Consider the following 18,850-nt stretch of genomic DNA (forward strand, 5'->3'; position numbering starts at 1 on the left):
AAAACTGCATTAATTTTATATCAGATTTTTTTACTTGATGCGTAGATATAAAGATGGTTGAATATTGCATAGATGTTATTATTGAAATATACATTCAGAGTATAGATTTATGTTAATTAAACTACTTTGAGACATTAACTGTACCTAAATAAATAATAAATAAAGAAGATAAAAAAATATCACAGTTTCTCATTCCGAACAAACGATGTCAGTTTTTCTATGCATATTTATTGTACCTGTGTAATGTGTATCTATTAAATAGTTCGAGATATATTTTACAATCCATGAAACACATTTATTATTTGTGACAAAAATTTATGGTTTTCAAATTGTTAAGATTTGCAAGAGCAACATCTCAAGTGAATTTCGTAATATGCAAATGCTGGGGTAGAGCAGGTTATCAACTGTAAAGTAGATCCTGTAGATAAAGCTACAACCTGAGAGTTGAACAAAGCATACAAGATTTTATGACGATACATCACTCGAACGCGAGAGGTCGTGGGTTCGACTCCCGTATCGAACAAAAAAAATTGATTTCAAATTTTATGAACACGTACCTCTGGTGTTACACCTAAACCACTCCCAACCCAACGGGTTATTCGACGGGTCAACGGTTCTTTCCCAACGGGCGTTATTGCAAAGCCGACATGATTAATAATTATACAACCACAGATTCAAATATTTTTATTAAAATAAAATATGAAATCAGTTTAACGTAATCATCATTTTAAGGTAAAAAACTACTACCCATTCGGAAATGAATGCCTCTGACCAGAGAAGAACGGGCTCCAGACCAGGGAAGAAACTCAGCGTGCTTCTTCTTTTATAAGATCTAGATACAATCATTATAATTTAAATAGCCTAACGGCGATCGCTCCATTCCCAATCTATGGTGTCATTAATAGTAATTTAAGTTATTAGTACCCTTTAGCACACAAACGTTTTTTAACATTTCGTTGGAATAACAACAAAACGTAATAATTAATAATATATAACAAAATAATTTAAATATAATATACTAGTGGACCCAACAGACGTTGTCCTGTACACATGTTTTAAATTTGAAAAATCGGTCCAGGCGTTAGGAGCAGTTCACTAACATACACATGAGCAGGAGAATTATATTATATGGGCGGAATTGAGAATCTAAACCACTCTCAAATTCACTGAAACAAAAAAAACAGTCATCAATATCAGTCCAGCCGTTTAGGAGGTAGTTTAATTGTGAATCTAAACCATTTTCGAATCCACCTGAAGACACACACCAATCTCAAATTCACTGGAACACACAAAATATCATCAAAATCGGTCCAGCCGTTTAGGAGGTAGTTCAATTGTGAATCTAAACCATTCTCGAATCCACCTGAATACACACAGAAAGATTCATTAGAATCGGTCCAGCCGTCTAGGAGGAGTTCAGTGACATACACACGCACACAAGAATTATATATATAAAGATAAAACAAATGCTTTGAACATTTTCTGGGATCATGTTGTAAAAGTATATACATCGCCACACAAATGACTTACTAGCTCGACTTAGCCGAGTAGTGGGCATAACAAGTTTATGTTTGATCCTGGTGTCAACATCATGATTATCACAGTTTCTGGAAAATTCGTCTATGTGCCTATGTACATACTACATACATAACATTATCAAGAATATATTGAGTGGCAACAGTTAAAATGATTATTTCATTAAAGGAGAACATCCACTTTGTATGGGCATTGGTAGTTACTGAAATAAAGTTCGTTGTACATCAAATTTCAAATTCAAATTCAAAATCACTTTATTCATGTAGGTCATGGAAATGACACTATTGAATGTCAAAAAAATTTTTTTTTCTTATTGAATCTACCGCTACTTCGTAAAGGGAAGGCTAATGAGAAGAAGTAGCAAGAAACTCACTCCCACTCTTTAAAATCAAGATTTACATTTTAATTGTTTTTCAATTACAATATAATATGTAAAGAGATGCAACAAACATACTTAAACGTCAACAAAACATATGCCAGTATAAAACCTGACTACTTAATATTTTCTTATCTATCTTGAAATTTTGACACATTTTCTTACAAAATCTGTCAAAATTTTAAGATAGATAGGATATTGAAAACCGCCGTTAGAAGTCTAAACGGAAAATTTTTCAAAATCGGTCCACAGGCGGCGAAGCTATCACTGATCATAAAAATATATATGTATGTACAGTCAAAACCGTTTATGGCGACATCGTTTAGAACCACATACCGTTTAAATTTACCAAAATCAAAGGTCCTGGCTGAATGTTATATGACCGCCTTATATAAAACATTGGTTTTTATGACATTCTTTACTACGACATACCGCATTAAGCGACCACATTTGGTTAATATTTTCGGAGAATTATATCTGTAGAACGACCGGCTCAGCTGTATTGTAAACAATTTGAATAGGTAACTGTCTCCACATCTGGCACAGTATAATAGTCAATGGCTATTATCGTAAAAGTAAACAAAGTTTAGGGTCTTTTGTAATTCTTAGAAACAAAGCACATGCATGCCGTAGCCTCAAGTCCCGCTTCGTCATATCTCTTAAGTCAGTTTGTTACTTATCTTTACACAAGACGCACCAAAACATTATTGTTGAGTTAACTGTGAAAATTGTAACATGTCGCAAAAAAAAACAAATCAGTATCGAAGAAAAATCGCATATTATTTCAAAGCTAGAGAAAGGAATTCCAAACAAAGACCTGGCAAAAGAATATGGTGTATCTCACTCGACAATTTCAACCATTTGGAAAGAAAGGGAGAAAATTCAAATCCTTTACGACAAGAATTTTTTGAAAATGAAACGAGCCAGAACAACGCGGCATACGAATATTGAGGAAGCTTTGTTAAAGTGGTTTAAATATCAAAGGACAAATAATGTGCCAATAAATGGACCAATTCTCCAACAAAAAGCAAACGATTTTGCTCAACGTTTTGGTGAAGATTTTTTTTGCTCGTCTAGTTGGATTCAACGTTTCCGGGCTCGACATGGCATTGTCGGCAAGTCGTTAACAAGAACCTCAGATGATGTGATTGACGACGATGAAGAGGACAATATTTCTTTGGTTCAATTAGCCCAAATTTTACGACCTGCTTTATCTACTACTGAAACAGACGAGTTCATTGATGTAGATCAGTCTATTGCAATTTCTGCACCAGCTACGGAGGATGATATTGTACGTGAAGTTCGAGAGGAAAATGAAAATGAACAGGAAGACTCGGAAGAACAATTTACAGTGCCAACTTTGATTGACGGTCTCAATGCTATTAGTGTATTACGAAAGATTGTTCTTTTTAATGAAGAGTTCCACATGCAGGGAAATTGTGACGATACGCTGATTAAAATCCAACGTGAATTACAAAATGTGTATGCACGACAGAAGTGTTTCAAACAAACTAAAATTACAGATTTTATACATACAAAAATGATGGAAAAATGATATTGTTCTTTTATATTACACGTTTGTATTGAAGTAAACAAAATGCAGTTTAATTTCCTACATGAATATACATATTATCTTTCCTATTAATACCTGTCACCGGTTGTTACAACGGTTGTTACATCGGTTTTTACGACTCAATATGAGTAGTCCCTTCGATGTCGTTATAACAGATTTTGACTGTATATACAACCGAACGTATAACCGCCTCCTTTTTTTGAAGTCGGTTAAAAATAAAAGTATGTCTACCATATAAATATTTCATTAATAAAAGTTTGAGAATCTATGACAGTGAACTCGCCTAGCGAGTTCAAGGCATTGCAGAATAATTTATTTTCTTTCTATTATAAACTGGGTCTGCACACCCGGCCCACCACGTAATTCTTTAGATTAGTGTATTTTTAGTCTTCAATATTATTTTAAGCAAAAAATTGCAATGCATTTTGGAAAGAAAAAGAAAAAACACTGAACTCGCCGGGCGAGTCTACGGCGTTGGAATAAAATTTACATGGACTCTCCGGGCGAGTCGGTGGCACTGAATGTGTTAACTGGTCTACGGTGTAATTTAACATACAAAAATGACAAGAAACACTATAAATAATAGAAAAGGTAAGTTTGTTTCGTAATTTATGCAGTGGCTGTCAATCTTTTTATTTTAATTGCGTTAAAAATTTTTTAAGAAGTATCTGATATATTTTTAGTGACATTTATACCAGAAACAGAGCCTTACGACGACGATATAACTCAGATGGAGGAGGAGATACCAATAAAGCGACAATGCATCGAAGGTAACATATACATCGTGTAGTTATTTAAATTTAGAAATACATATGTTCCTCCTCTAAGGATGCCTTTCTTAATTAAACTTAGATATAACATGATTCTTTTTATTGATTACTAAAAAACATACGCTAAATAAAAGTACGTACTAATATTGGCATTCGCATTCACAAGAAACAGAATTTGCTAAAGAGACGTATCATCTATTTTGTTTTGCCGGTCATTTTTTAACAATGCAAAGGTCCTCTTTCAATTATAACTCTTTATTTGCTAAACCGAGAGTTGAGTTTGTGTTTTTTGTACGTTTCTTAAAAAAAAACCGCAAGAACACACTCAAACACTTAAGGCGGTTTTCAATATCCTATCTTAGTGTATTTTAGTATACTTACAGTTTTTATAAGACTTTGCTAACTGCGGGCTTATAAGATATCATAGTTTGTATATTAGATGAAAGCCGCTTTTTTCACACTTGTTGTTGTAGAAAATGAGCTATATTTTGTAGCTGATTTGATTGATTTTTTTTCATGTTTAAGACCAAACAAATGTCTAAAGTGATAAAACCACAACATTCTATGTTGAATGTCGATCTTGTGGATAAGTTATACTAGACATATGTATTTATTTATTTTTGTAATGGCATAATCTATTAATAGAGTTACTATTCTCTTCCAAACTATTTAATAATTTTAAATACAAATTTTACCCTTTCTCCACTAGCTACTACTCCTAATTTTACTCGTAATAAATCGTACAATAATCTATAGAAAATTGATAAATGTACGAGCCAGTGCCTATTCGGTTGTTCTACTTTTCTGACTGATACAATAAGTAGGTAGCAAGAGAAAGTACTAACAATAATTTGTTTCGATATTGTACGATTTATTATGTTTACGATTTATTAGCCTCGCAAGGTGTGTTTCTTGACACTACAAGCTGCCAAAGTATTCAGGACATTCCGTTTTTGAAATTCAGATGTTTAATCTTTATTATTTATAATTTCGTGTCACGTTATTTGAAAATTATATTATAAAAATTAAATAAACAATAAAACGGTACAGAGACTATGCTTCACTGCACTACTACAATAATCCGGGTCATGTTTGAGTGTCCACTGGCCCCTTGTTGCGTACGCGGCGAGAAGCGGTGAGAACCGAAATTAACCGGTTGACGATCGCACAGTCAGTTGACAATCTCATGGTTAGCGCGACACACGTATTGTTTTATAAATTGCAAGCTTGAATAATTTAACATAAAAGTGATATTATATTATTAATATGGTTGTATATTATATTGTTATTGTCCTATAAGCATGAATAATATGAGACAAAATAAAAATATATCATATTTTAACTATCCCAAGGACTACAATAGGTAATTAAATATTTGGGAATATTGACTGTTTTACAATTATAGAGCGCATTATGCGGCATAATGCTCAACGTTGAGTGTTCCAACTACAGCAACGCTTCGCACAATCGAGCACTATCAAAAGTACTGCTTTTGTGTGATGCGTAGTATACCAACTCAGTGGCAGAAAATTAACGTGTGTTTTTTCTATAAGTTGGCATTGATCCAAATTTTATTTACTATCGGTAGTAATATTGTTTATCCTTGAAAAAATTTTGCACGATTTCGTTTCGTCGTAGTTTTTTAGAAATAATAAAACTTAATTTAGACTGTGTTAAAAAAATGTAAGTATTTAAAGAAAAAATATTTAAATATTCTTCTTTTATTGTGGTTTGAGCCGATGGTTTTGTTACCAATGCTCTAGATTAATAAAACTAATGAAGGTACAAACATTGACTATTTAATTTTATATAAGTACCACATTTAAAATGTGAATACAATTTCATTTCAGAATTCAAAAGTATACACAAATTTATTGAACAGAAATATACTTTTGTTTTTGTTTCTTGTGTGTACTACTAATTCATGTTCCAATTAAGCATCAGCACAATTCGCCATTGTGCGGCACTGAGTCGCATAACGCATTATGCTCTGTATTTGGAAAAATAATAAATACTCATGTCTCAGTATGGCGTATGCTGTTAGTATGAACTGACTACTGAGGGTGATTGGTTAAGTGTCAACTGTCAGGTGATTATGACTTTGACAGTTGAGACTAGCTATTTTGACTCTTCATATCTGGGTGATGTTCACTTTAAGGTTTAAATTAAATTTTAATTATTTTCTTCTCAGAAGGTTGAACAAAATGCATAAATGAACTTCCTTTTTAAATAGCAACAGTCTTTTGATAATAATGGCCATTATTTTTTACCGTCTTCAAAAAGGTGGAGGTTATCAATTCGATCGGTAATTTTTTTTTATGTATGTAAACCGATTACTCTGAGATTTATGATTTGATTAACGTTATTTTTCTTTAGTTCGATATATATGTAATTTGGTCCAATAAACCAAATTTTACATAGTTTGGCCCAGTAGCTTTCATTTTTGATTACCTCGATGATATAATTGTTTTTTTGAGTACGGCTTATTTAGGAGTTTTCATTCAGGTTGATGAAATATAATAATTATTAATTGACACTAAAAAGTTCAAAATAAAAAAAACTACGTTTAAATAACCGACTTCAACTCTGAAAAGTATCAAATAACTAAAACTTTAATTTAATACACCTTTACCTTTAATATTAATAAAATACTACTATTTGTATTTATGTAGCAATCTTTAACATTCAACCAAGTTTTTGGGTACTTTAAAAGCGGAACTGTAATAATTAAGGACAGCAGTGATTACTCATCATCAAATACGAGTTAGTTAGCCCTATGCCATAAAAAATCAACAAGCGAACTGAAGATTTCTCAAAATTTCCATTTCATAGATCAATACCTATTTTTTATAAGGAGGCAAAGAGGCAAGAGGCTCACGTGATAGGGAGTTGTAAGGCAACCGCACAATGACATCCGCAACACCAGGGGTCAAAGGATTTGTTGCCGCACCATCAAGTCTTTTGTATATTTGATTCAATAGAGTCTATTGTATGTTGAAAGGCCTATTGTATGCTCTATTCTAATAGGTACGTCTCAGTTCAACAAAGCATCAGCCGGTTTGGGATAAAATAAAACGACATTACTTTCTTAAATATTTAATAAATCAAATCAAATCAAAATCAGTTTATTCAAGTAGGTCACGAAAATGACACTTATGAATGTCAAAAAAAATAAAATATTTTTCTTATTGAATCTACCGCTACTTCGTAATGGTTTGAGCTAATGAGAAGATGTAGCAAGAAACTCATTGCCACTCTTTTATATCAAGATTTACAGATCATTTCAATTACAATATAATATGTAAAATGATGCAACAAACACACTCAAACGTCAAATAGTCAATATCTTACACGAGTAAGTCAAAAAAATAAATGTAAATTAATACAAAAGTTATTGAGTACAGTAGCTGCATCATCCACATACACCATAAATCAATAAAGGTATTCTGTGAGCATTTTATAAGCGATTATAAATAAATAAACATGTATATATCCATACATATATATATACACAATAACTTTTAAGAATCTGAAACCGAGTCCCCGGCAACAGGATCATCCCGCCACGACAAGCAGCGCCCGTTCACGAGCATGACGCATGAGCCAGCCATCGCCTCCCTCAACCATATTTTAGGGAAGGGGATGACCCGTCCCATGGCGCCGCCACAAGCAGTGACATTTAAGCGAGCACGATGAAACCTGTTACGAGAACTCAGCAAACAACAATAAAATAATCCTAATACATCCATATAATCCTACATATCGAGAAATGCTCACCAAATACCTCTACTTACAATTTGACAATTCTGCTTAAACTTGTAATTAATATTATATTTTTACTAACAGTAATCAAAAGCTCAATCCTTTAGGGTAATGTAATCTAAATCACCTTATTCAGGCAGGTCAAGGAAATGACTTTTCTTTTTATATCCACCTCCTTTGAGGGTTGAGCTTTAATAAGAAGTGGCAAGAAACTCTTTGTGGCAATCACTCCCAAATCATTTCAGTTACAATATATGTAAAGTATAATAGTAAATATAAGGAAGAAATTATATTTTAAGCACATATAGGATACAAGCATTATGATAAGCTATGAACATTTAAACAGATTCATCTCTTAGTAGACCGTAATTCTTAATTCTCTGGAGCATCGTCAGCATTTGGTATTTTTTTAAAAATGTTATGATAAAACTCGATGCTGTTCTGTTCATTCTTAGTGGTCACTACCGCCAATTTGAACTTAGACATGTCTATGTCCGGGAAGAACGTATCGCATTGAAAGGTTTTTTTAATATCTGTTATATAAATTCGATTACAATTAGGATGTTCGAGTGCGAGCTGAAACAAATTGAAATTATTATAAATCTGAAAACGAGCATTGAAATCACCGGAAGGTCTCCCCCATACACTCTTACGTTTCTTATCTTTCTATTGCAGTCAAATTCAAATAAAATTCAATAAGGCTTAAACTAAGCACTTTTGAATCAATGTTGTATAAGAAATGTCAAAAATCGCGAGTGTCGTGGGTTGCGATGTGAGACGCGGGCGAACATCGCAATGAAAGACGCTTCGAGCGTTTTTGACTTACGGCCATTCCCAATATTCAGTTACTTATCGACGGTAACTTACCTTATCCGTACACTCTGTCTGTCAATGGGACGACGTATAGCTTACCAGCGATAGAAGTTTGTATGGAAATTGCTATTCACGCGTCCCAGTAAGGCGATATGAATGGGTTATCAGATGTATTGGGACAGCTTCAGATTATAGGACAGATAATTACTGACAGTAAAAGGTAGAAGGTAGAAATTTATCTCTATCTGTAGATAGTATATTGAGAACGACCGTTAGTAATACAACGTGTTGCATACAATAATATTTCTACGACTTGGAAATTTAATTTATTATTAAACAAACAAATACTACAGCTTTCGACAGCCTAGAGAAACTCTCTTTTTTATGGAAAAGGAGGAAAAACGAGCGTATGGGTCACCTGGTGTTAAGTGGTCACCGCCGCCCACATTCTCTTGCAACATCAGAGGAATCACAGGAGCGTTGCCGGGCTTTAATGAAGGTGTACGCGCTTTTTTTGGTACCCATATCGTATCGTCCCGGAAACACCGCACAAGGAAGTTCATTCCACAGCTTTGTAGAACATGGAAGAAGGCTCCTTGAAAACCACACTGTGGAGGGCCGCCACACATCCAGATGGTGGGGTTGATATCCTAACTTGTGGCGTGTCATACGAAGGTGGAAGAACACTTTGAAACACATCCGCACAATAAAGCGATGTCTCTACGCAACGCCAAGTGATCCAGTCGTTGACAGAGCACTGGGTCTTCGACAATTCGAGCTGCTCTGCGTTACATGCGGTCAAATGGATCGAGCTGATATTGGTGTGCGCCAGACCAGAGATGACAGCAAAACTCCATATGTTGGCCGGACCTGCGCTTTGTACAGCGCTATAATGTGGGCCGGCTTGAAGTATTGCCGTGCTTTATTTATAATGCCCATTTTCTTCGAAGCCTATTTGGTTTTGCTCTCCAGATGATGCTTGTGAGTACTCAAGAGTACTCAGAAGCCAAGAGAAAAAGCAGTTATAAAGGCCTACTCACGACCATATAAATTTGTGTGCCACAAGCCAGCCGTGGAAAAATTTGACAATATATTGCTCGGTAAGCGAATCTGGTTTTATTTACCTGGAACCAAATAAAGCCGCTTACCGGCACGCTGCCGCCATTTTGGCATATTAGCCGCTGAACGGTACACTGGCGCCCTGATCGTGGTTTAACTGCTTTTGCTTTTGGTGACATCATGGTTTTGTTGCACGTGGTGTGTGGTTTTTTTTTGTAAAACGCTTTTATTTTATTTCCTTGGTTTGCAGTAACAGAGGTGAACGTAGTGTTTTTATTTCATTTCTTTGTTTTGTACTTAAATTTATTTGAAAAATTGTTTTGTTTAATACAGCCAGCAAAAATAAAATATACTTATATTTTTTTATTATTACTTTTATTTCTTGAAGCTGTACTTATTAATAACTTTTATAATTAACAGCTTTTAACAGCTTTGTTTTTTTTAGTACAGTCAGCACAAAAAAAAAACTTATTACTTTTTATTTCTAGTTGTGTTTTCGTAACTTCTATAGAAGTTTTCTATAATTATAATTATTATAAAACAAAAGAATTTATTTTTGTCGTCATATTTTTTTTGTAGTCATAAAAATATTTTTTTTTTATCTTTTATAAAAAGTACTAATACTTCTAGAAAAACAATAATGTTTTTCTAGAAGTATTAGTTTTAGTTACGTTCATAATTATTAAGAAGCTATATTTTATTTTGTACGGTTAGCAAAAAAAAAATATTTTTATTGTAGAAGTAATAAGTATAAGTTACTTTTATAATTATAAAGCTGCGTTCACACCAGTTACAATTTATTTTACTTGATCATTTTTTAGTGTTTTTTTTTGCATTTCTTTTCATTCATATTCATCAAACCAAAGCGTTCTGTTAAATTGATTGTGACAGAACGGAATATTTGTATTCTATATTTATTTTTGTATGTGCCATTCACAACAGACGATTTAATTATTTTTTTTAGTTTTTTTGGCCATTTCTAGTTACGGTTAAGAATATTTTTTTTATAAATCTTAGTTTTTTATCATGTCGTACCCAATTAAATTCTTTTCACTTCAAAAATCGGAATTAGAGTATGAAGTTGCGGTACTCCGTAAACAAATTAATAAACTAGGTCAGTTGTACCCATCTGATGATATTTTGTGTTCACACCTTGAACCTGAAGAGGATTTGTCCAGCTGTTTCGAACTGCTAAATAAAATAAACGCTTCATTTTCTGCTGACGTTGGCGATAGAAATACACTTGCTCGCTATGAGAATTTTCTGCACCATCTATACCATCGAATTAAAAGAATTGAATCAGACAAAAGTACCACGGACATTAAATTACAGTGCAATCTGTTGTTCAAGGAACTTTATGAAAAACTTTTAAATTTAAAAAAGAAAAGTTATGATCCTCTGTCGGTAGCAGGACCAAGCTGTGATACTCCAATTCCTCTCACGCCAATAAATGTAAACGTCACATGTGATGGCAGTAACCGAATTTCATCTGAGTTAGGAAAATTAAATTTTAATGGCAAAACATGTGTACGTTCCTTTATCCAACGAGCAAACGAATTTAGTTTAGCTCGCAATATATCTGGCACGAAGCTTCTTGCTTATGCTGCGGAAATTTTTATTGAGGATGCTCTACACTGGTATCGCGGTGTTCAGGAACAGGTTTCAACATGGGACGAGCTGACTACTCTGTTAAAACAGGATTTTGACAGATCCGATTACGATTATCGCCTGTTGTCTGAGATTCGCGATAGGACTCAAGGTAAGGGTGAAAATATAACAATTTATCTATCGATTTTATCGGGCATGTTTTCCCGCCTGTTGCCGGCCGTTGTCAGAGGAGGACAAGCTCGAAATAGTAATGCACAATATTCGACCTTGTTATGCGAGTACGTTAGCATCGTCTGTTGAAATCGATTCAAAAGAACAACAAAGATCATTGTGTAGGAATTATGAGAATGTGCAATCACGTTTGTCTCAATTTGGCTGCGACTTCAGATACCTTAGCACCAGAGTTCGCATACAAACAAGATACAGGCAACAAAAGTCATTATAATTCAAATAACAATAAAAATAATAATTATAATAAGCAATCAATTTATCCTAAACCTAACACTACTAATAATAATAATTTTAATAAGCAGTATTTACATGCGATTACTAAGACTAACCCTACTAATAATCTATACTGTCCTCGTTGCCGAGTCAATACGCATAGCTTCCGAGACTGTCAAAATCCAGAAGTAATTTGTTTTAAATGCGGAGCCAAGGGAGTGAAAAAGCCTGACTGTCTCAAGTGTAATCCTAATTCAAAAAACTAGTATCGCAGAATTGTAACAGTTTAACTGCAGTTAAAGGTCACCACGATAAGGAAGAATGGGATGATTGGCTGGAAACTGTACGAAAATTTTTCGCGTGTTACAAAATTGCTACAATTCTGCATGACAAACCGTTGGCTGATACTCGTCCCTATGTAAATATTAAAATCAATGATATTGAGACATCGGGTCTGCTGGACTCTGGAGCGACAATTACAATTATTGGCAATGGTGCTCATGAAGTTTTACTTCAGCGTGGCCTTAAGTTGATTAAAAACGATGAGTTATCAATTGTCGCAGCAGGGGGAAATTCTTTTAGCAGTATAGGTTATATCAATTTGCCTATACGTTTTGAAGGCAAATTTCATATTATAAGATCACTCGTTGTCCCAGGAATTAAAATGTCGCTAATTTTAGGCATTGATTTCTGGCGAGCTTTTCACTTATGCCCAAAATATTTAGGTTCGCTTTATTTATCAGTTGCACCGCTTAAGGACTTAAATGCTAGCATTGATTCAGGAAATTTTATAAATTCGTATGAAAATGTTATCACACAATTTCATGACATTTCTTTTGAGCATTGTGGACTAGGTCGAACACATTTAATTACTCACTGCATCGATACCGGTGATTCTCCACCCATTAGGCAGAGATACTACCGCCTATCTCCTGATAAACAGAGGATCCTTGTCGAACAGGTAGATGAGATGCTACGGTTAGATGTGGTTGAGCCTTGTGAGAGTGTATGGCAATCTCCAGTGCTCCTAGTCACCAAAAAGAACGGACAGCCTCGCTTCTGCCTTGATAGCAGGAAACTTAATTCGGTCACAAAGAAAGATGCCTATAACTTGCCTTATATCTCGAAAATATTAGATAACTTACGCGATGCTAGGTTTCTTACTAGTTTAGATTTGTCTAAAGCTTTCTGGCAAATCCCCATCGCTGAGGAAGATAGAGATAAGACGGCGTTTTATGTTCCAGGTCGAGGTACGCTTCGTTTCAAGAATACTCCGTTTGGCTTAACGAATGCTCCCGCTACGCAACAACGTTTAGTTGATGCGCTATTAGGTGATGTTGATCATCGCATCTTTTGTTACTTGGATGACATTATCATTGTCAGCAGCTCTTTCGATGAGCACGTATCTCTCCTGCTTCGTGTCCTGGAAAAGTTGCGCAAGGCAAACTTGACCATAAATCTAGAAAAGTGTGAGTTTTTCAGGAATCAGCTCAAGTATTTAGGTTATGTGGTTGATGCGAATGGATTACGTACCGACCCAGATAAAGTAGAAGCCATACTTAATTACGCTACTCCTACAAATCGTAAAGAGCTTAAGCTGTTTCTAGGCACTGCTACCTGGTATCGTCGGTTTGTCCCAAATTTCAGCACAATCGCGGGACCGCTTAACAAGCTGACATCTAATAAAATGAATGCTCCACCTTTTCATTAGTCTGATGAAGCTGACGCTGCTTTTAAGAAGCTCAAAGAACGTCTGGTTTCCACCCCTGTACTTTCTTGCCCGAATTATGATCTGCCGTTCGAGGTCCACACGGATGCGAGCAATTATGGTGTAGGTGGTATGCTAACGCAAACTTTAAATGGCGAAGAGCATCCTATTGCGTACATGAGTCGATCCTTAACGGCAGCTGAGAAAACCACAGCGTTACTGAACGCGAAACTTTGGCTGTTCTTACTGCGTTAGAGCATTGGCGTTGTTATGTGGAAAACGGGAAACCTTTCAGCGTGTATACTGACCATAGCTCTTTAAAATGGTTTCTTTCATTAAACAATCCAACGGGTAGGCTTGCACGATGGGGTTTACGTTTGTCGTCATTTAACTTTGAGATAAAACACCGACGTGGTGTCGAGAATGTAATTCCAGACGCGTTATCTCGAGCTGTAGCTGTTTCTGCTGTTGTCACTGCCAAAACCGTCATGACTACTAGTGACGATTGGTATAAAAATATTTTTAATAACTGTCGAACGAAACCAGATAATTTTCCAAATTACCAAATTAAAAATGATTCTCTCTTTCGGCTAATGAAAAATAAATGTCAACTTATCAATGAATTTTCATGGAAAGAAGTAGTTCCGCATGAACTACGTGAAAAAGTAATAACTGAAAACCATAACGAACCAACCGCTGGTCACTTAGGTATTTTTAAAACATATCGTCGCATTGCTCTTAGATACTTTTGGCCAGGTATGTACCGGGATGTGGCACGTTATGTAGGTACATGTTCAACCTGTTTACAGTATAAAGTCCAAAACCACACTACGCTCGGAGAAATGGGTCGGCCTAAGCAATGCTCTCGACCATATCAGATGATATCCATCGATTTAATGGGTCCTCTTCCAGTGACTCGTAAACAAAATTCTTATATTTTAGTAATAACTTATGGTTGTTTTTCCAAATAATGCCACATATTTGCATTAAAAAAAGCTACTTCAGAAATAATAATTAAAATTTTAGAAGAACATATATTTCTCGTTCACGGCGTCTGTCAGACCGTATTTTTGGACAACGGTCCTCAGTTCGTTAGTGTTGCTATTAACAATCTTTTTAAGAAATATAATGTCCCTAACGTATTTTATACACCTAAATATACCCCCCAAGTAAATACAGTGGAAAGGTATAACAAAACAATTATAACATGTCTTTCTTCTTTCGTTGACAAGGATCATCGTTCTTGGGATACGTTTATTCCAGCTGTTCAATTTGCCATTAACAACTCAGTTAATGAGGCTACAGGATTTACACCGTCATTACTTGTTTTCGGCCGGGAAGTAATTATTTGTGGTTCCCACTACCTAGACAACGATTTAGGAGATGAAATTTTGTTTATGCCCAGGGACGTGTATGCTGAAAACCGTGGTTGCATGAGCACTATTTTTGATGAAGTGCAAGTCATTATACCATGCCCACGCAAAAAACACAGCTAATTATAACCTGAGGAGAAAGTCATACGAATTTAATATAGGATATTGTATATAAAAAATTGTACGTATTGTCCGATAGGGACAAAGTTTTTAATAAAAAATTGGCTCCCAAATATACTAAGTGCCGAGTTATCACTAAACGCTCGCCACTTGTTTATGAATTGGAAGACATGTCGGGCAATAACTTGGGCACTTGGCACATAAAAGATTTAAAAATATTTAATAAGCATTAATTGTTGTAATATTAAAAACAATATAACATATTATATAGAACGCAGTTTCATTACCTCTTCCACGAATATTTACAATCTAAACATTTCTAGCAAAAAGTCATTAGTCATAAAGTTTTTGGAATATGATTTTCTTTATAAAAGAATACGTCTCATTACGCCGTAGTTCTGAGATGTCAGTATAAGAGGTACGTATGAATGGATTTAAGAAAGGTTGAATGAAAGGTAATTGCAAGAAATTGAGACTACTAATTAAAGCGGATTTTATTTTTAAATAAAATCCTTATGTGGGACGGGGGGTAATGTAACGATGCGCTATACATTGTCTATTTTAAAATATTATATATATATTATCGTTTTTTATTAATTAGTTATATTTTATTAGCTTATGAGTTGTGATTTGAAAAATATTATACATCCTTCCTATCTCAAATAGCAACACACCTTAAGTGTCATTGATAAAGATTACCGGTAGGCGCAAGCGATAGGTGCAGCGACGGAGACGCCACAGATTATATTTAATCAAAACGAGCGTGTAACTGAAGTTGTCCGAACGGACCCGCCCGGGTCACCTTGAGCCGGCAGTCGTGTTCGAATCGTTCTAGATGAGAGTCACGGCATTGCTATACTAAACTAATTCTTTCTTTTTTAAATTAGTGTGTGTTTTCTCCCGTATTAGGGTAAGTTTTGAAGTGTACCGTCCAGCGGCTAATACGCCAAAATGGCGGCAGCGTGCCGGTAAGCGGCTTTATTTGGTTCCAGGTAAATAAAACCAGATTCGCTTACCGAGCAATTTATTGTCAAATTTTTCGGTAGCAGACCACGTGTGGCGTCCACTGCGTGACCCCTTTCTCCAACCCGGGCCAATCCAACATCTTCGGCCAAACACACAGGGGAGTACTCACAAGCCAAGAGTAAAAGCAGTTATAGAGGCCTACTCACGACCATATAAATTTGTGTGCCACAAGCCAGCCGTATTAGCCGCTGGACGGTACAAGGGAAGTGTTGCCGAAGAGCAGTGATACGACAAATGGGTTTTTTTAGTTGTAAACGCGCAAACTTGAGTCTTCCAGAAGACTCAAGTTAACCCCAGGGGTTAAATCAGACAAGGTTCAATTTACCCCATTCCGCGACCTTCTCAAGAGAGGACTCGATAGAAGACCAAGTTTCTCCCGGCACTGGTTGACGTTTTCCCGAGAGACACCCAACATATCATTGATATGCAGAAGAAACAGTGTGGGAGATAGCACACAGCCTTGGGGCACTCCAGCGTTCACGGGCTTGGGATTCGAATAATGGCCGTGGATAACGACAGGAATCCTGCACCCAGTGAGAAGCTGGAGGTCCACTTGCATAAGCTCTGGGGAAGCCCAAACGATGGGAGTTTTGAGAAGAGCGCCTTGTGCCATACACGATCAAAGGCCGTCGCTATATGCAGCCTAACTGCCAGGCCTTCCCACTTTGATTTCTATAGCCGCCGCCCATCTATGTGTTAGGTATACCAGAAGATCACTTGCCGATCGAGCATAGCGAAAGCCGTACTGTCGGTCGTTGATCAACTGGTGACCCTGTAGGTATACCAGAGCTGGCGGTTAATTATGCTCTCCATGATTTTGGAGAGCAGGGAGGTAATAGCTATAGGCCTGAAGTTAGCCGGATTCGAACTGTCTTCTTTTTCTTGGATAGGATGGACAAGGGCTGACTTCCATGAGTCAGGGACTACGCTTTTTTTATATGAGTGCCGGAATAAACGTGTTAGCACCGGCGTCAACTCAGGGGCACACATTATAAGCACGATTGGAGAAATGCCATCCGGCACGCTCGACTTCCTGACATCCAACGAAAACAGAGCTCGCCTAATAGTTCGGACAGAATCCGAACTGTACTTCAGACATAGAGCTCTGACACCGCGGGATGGTCGGCGGTGTTTTTCCGTTGTCGTCAAGAGTCGAGTTGGAGGCAAAAAGAATGCACAGGAGATTGGCTTTCTCTTTTGCCGTATGGGCGAGGGTGTCATTCCTCACGTGCAACGGCGGTAGGGACGGCTGGTTAAAGGCTGCTCGCCGATTTTGACGACGTGCTTCGATTTCGCACGGGCCATTTGCCGCTAAAAAAATCTGGAGACACGGTTATATTTCCTCTTTAGAATTTTGCAGTTCGGATCCGTTGAGCCCAGCGCCGCAATCCAAGTTCGCTACGCCTGTTTTTTGCAGTCAGATGCTGCTTTAACTGACGCATCGAACCAGGGCTGTGATTTGCCACAGATCGGTACTACAGAAGTTGATATAAAAATATCCATGCCCATCACATCGGCTACTGCAACGGTGCAGGCACTAGGATCACTAGGATCATCCGAAGGGAAACAAAACTTCTGAGAAAAAGCGATTGTATGAAACGTGCAGTGATATATATTCACTTATTATATTAGTGATCGGGGCTGTACAAATGACAAATAAAAGTAGAGGAGTGGAAAAATATATATATAATATGTGTTAAGCGGCCGAATTAAGACGGTCGCGCGGACAGACCGGTTTTGGATACGATACGGTCGCGTAGCAGAGAGCCGTCACTTTTGATAAGAACGGACTGTCATGTTAACGTAATATTACCTTTGTAAATTTAACTTCACGAATTAAATATATTAATTACAGTCTACTTTTTAATTGGACGCTAAGATCTCCCTATCATTCAAGACCAGGGCACTGGGCGCCTACCACATACAGGTTTTGTTAATGCATTTTTGGGCAAGTGTGCTAAAAATATTATTTTAATTAGTAGGTTACCTTATAAATTTCTCCTCCACCAATCACCCACGTCGACTCTATGTTGGGATGTTGCTCTATTATTGCAAGAGCTTTATCAAAGCTCTCTGCAACTTCTATATCGGGAATACCTGCCACCTGGAATTATTCAATCACAGATTGAAATTGCATTCTGCTGCTAGTAGTAGAACTTACTACTGCTATATCTAAAAGTCGTTGTGTTTCGTTTTGAAGGTCCGATGTAGTTCACTGCGCCAATGCACATCAAACTTGCGTCTGTGGCTAGGGCTACTGTTAGATGTATGTACTGTATCATTATGTTGGGCGGGTTATAACCTGATATACTGAAGTACAATGGACGAACGCCCCACTTGCCTATGGTGATATTTTATATTTGTGCCCGTCGTTACATAGTGCGGTCATAGCGGTGTTTACTCACACAGATACCACGAATGAACATATTATAATAACATAGTCAAAAAGCAATCCGGAACACTACCAGTAATCGTTGCGGTAGAAGCATGCAATGAACCGACGTCTCTACACAACGCCTAGTGATAGGGCTAATAAGTGTTTCTCTCTTTTCTATATATTTTTAAATAATATAATATAGTTAACTGTACTATAGCGAGGTAACTATATATTTAATAGAATGTGTGCAGAACAACGTCTCGTCAATATAATAATCATATTTACTTTCGAGCGCGTGAGTCAAC

General features: G+C 36.3%; 1 protein-coding gene across 1 annotated transcript in view; it reads right to left on the reverse strand.

The window, feature by feature from the left end:
• Positions 1–7,335: 7,335 nt before the first annotated feature.
• The window catches only part of LOC126978730 (dihydrofolate reductase-like), a 34,326-nt gene continuing 22,811 nt past the window's right edge, over positions 7,336–18,850 (reverse strand). Inside the window, exons 3-4 of the mRNA XM_050827767.1 lie at positions 18,156–18,272; positions 7,336–8,593 (exon numbers count right to left, since the gene is read on the reverse strand). Of these exons, the coding sequence (XP_050683724.1) occupies positions 8,390–8,593; positions 18,156–18,272 (321 nt within the window). The 3' untranslated portion in view covers positions 7,336–8,389. The remainder of the gene's footprint in view (positions 8,594–18,155; positions 18,273–18,850) is intronic.

Source organism: Leptidea sinapis, chromosome Z (genome assembly GCF_905404315.1).
Source record: "Leptidea sinapis chromosome Z, ilLepSina1.1, whole genome shotgun sequence".
In the NCBI taxonomy this organism is placed as follows: Eukaryota; Metazoa; Arthropoda; class Insecta; order Lepidoptera; family Pieridae; genus Leptidea; species Leptidea sinapis.